The sequence below is a fragment of the Pteropus vampyrus genome, unplaced genomic scaffold (assembly GCF_000151845.1).
Source record: "Pteropus vampyrus isolate Shadow unplaced genomic scaffold, Pvam_2.0 Scaffold1000004996, whole genome shotgun sequence".
Classification (NCBI taxonomy): Eukaryota; Metazoa; Chordata; class Mammalia; order Chiroptera; family Pteropodidae; genus Pteropus; species Pteropus vampyrus.
In genome coordinates, this window is record NW_011919398.1 from 11,711 (window position 1) to 13,875 (window position 2,165).

The 2,165-nt window shown below is 38.1% G+C and overlaps 1 protein-coding gene across 1 annotated transcript; it reads left to right on the forward strand.

Moving 5' to 3' along the window:
- Nucleotides 1–510: 510 nt before the first annotated feature.
- Nucleotides 511–1,479, forward strand: LOC105311571 (olfactory receptor-like protein OLF4). Its single transcript, XM_011387544.1, has one exon. The coding sequence runs from the start codon at nt 511–513 to the stop codon at nt 1,477–1,479; it is 969 nt and encodes a 322-aa protein (XP_011385846.1).
- Nucleotides 1,480–2,165: the final 686 nt, after the last annotated feature.

The window sequence follows — 2,165 nt, forward strand, 5'->3', positions numbered from 1 at the left end:
ACTCAGCACATATTTATCAATGAGTGTGGTATGACATCATTTCCTCAGGGATAAATGTATACAGAAAGTGGACCAATAGGTGTAGTCTGGAGAGGTCTTCAAATGTTGAAAATGCAACAGAACTTGGATTAGCGTACCCATCAGATGTGTCATGAAAGAGATCGAAACTCAAAGCCAAAAATAACAAAAAAGGATGCCACATGGAAAGTGAGAGAAGGGCCAGCCTTATCCACGAAGTGCCATATAAAACAAAGATGGTCAAATAAAGATGAAATCAGTGCAGGAATATTAGAATTTATATGTGAAAGTATTTTTCATTAAACGTGTAAAAATGAAATTATTGCTGCTGGGAATAATTACTTAAAAGGAATCAGATCTCCAGAAAATCATATACATATCGCATATACATTTTAGTGTAAAATGTAAATTGTAGCTTTTCAAGATGCTAGTAATGCACATGTATGTTAATTAATTATTTAAATTTTTATTGCTAGTCATAACCACCAACACATGGTACCAGAAAATTATTCACGGATTACAGAATTTCTTCTCATGGGATTTTCTGAGGAACCAGAACGGCAACCTCTCATATTTGGGCTTTTCCTCTCCATGTACCTGATCACTATGTTTGGAAACCTACTCATCATCCTGGCTGTGAGCTCAGACTCCCACCTCCACACGCCCATGTACTTCTTCCTCTCCAACCTGTCCTTGGTGGACATCTGTTTCACCTCCACCACTGTCCCAAAGATGCTGGTGAACATCCAGACACAGAGTCAAGTCATAACCTATGGAGATTGCATCACACAGATGTATTTTTTCCTACTCTTTTCAGGATTGGATGACTTCCTTCTGACTGTGATGGCCTACGACCGCTTTGTGGCCATCTGTCACCCCCTGCGCTACAAGGTCATCATGAACCCCCGGCTCTGTGGACTGCTGCTTCTGGCGTCCTGGATCACGAGTGCCTTCTATTCCTTGTTACAAAGCTTAATGCTGTTGCGACTGTCTTTCTGTACAGTCTTAAAAATCCCCCACTTTTTCTGTGAACTCAATCAGATGATCCAACTTGCCTGTTCTGACACCTTTCTTAATAACATGATGATGTATTTTTCCATTGGATTCTTGGCTGCTCTTCCCCTTACTGGCATCCTTTACTCTTACTTTAAGATAGTTTCTTGCATTTGTGGAATGTCATCAGCTCAGGGAAAGTATAAAGCATTTTCTACCTGTGCGTCTCACCTCTCCGTTGTGTCCTTATTTTACTGTACGATTCTAGGTGTGTACCTCAGCTCTGCCTCTCCCTACAGCACGCACTCAAGTGCAGTAGCCTCAGTGATGTACACTGTGGTCACACCCATGCTGAACCCCTTCATCTACAGTCTCAAGAACAAAGAAATAAAGGGGGCTTTGAGAAGATTCTGTGAGATGGCAGCTATAAAAGGGACAACTGTTTTAGGGCTGAAGAGCTCCCTGTGATTAGGAGGCTAAAAGGCTTGGAGCCAGAAAATGTGGAAATAGAATATACCTCTTCTATGTATTTGCTGGAATTTCCATTTACTTAATTTACCTTCTCCGCACAATGTAAGCAAATCAGTTTATCATGCTTTCTCCTCTAATATATGGACATTTTCTTCCCTTGTACATTTTCTCAATTTTAAAACGTTTTACCCAAATTTGAACCAAAAATATTTGGAAAATCTTAATTATTTTATGAATTCATATGGATTCTTAAGAAAAATTTCTTTTCAAATGCTCATGTCATCTCAAGAATTTTATTTCGTGTTACTGAAAAAATATTCATGTGTTGTATAACTCACATATAGCAAACTATTCCTGTTGACTAAGTTCATTAACACGATGTTTTATTAAAAACTGAAATATAGTGTCATTTTGTGTCTGTCGTTCTATTTAATTTCACTCCCGTAACTGCTTTACTGATAATGTGGATTTTAACATTCTGCTGGTTTTAAGACTGGACTCCTACTTTTTTACTGTTATTGCGTTCAGCATCTACAATGCCTACCATAGTCCCTGACAAAAAAATGTATTGTCAAATATATATCTCCAGGTAGAGTCATCAGGAAAATGCAAATTTGATAAATCGATTCACCCAATATGATCTTTAGAAAGAAATAATTGGTCTTGTATATGTGGAAGCATTA

Coding starts and splice junctions, on each gene's coding strand:
- LOC105311571 (XM_011387544.1), top strand. CDS start 511: ATGGTACCAGAAAATTATTCACGGATTACAGAATTTCTTCTCATGGGA.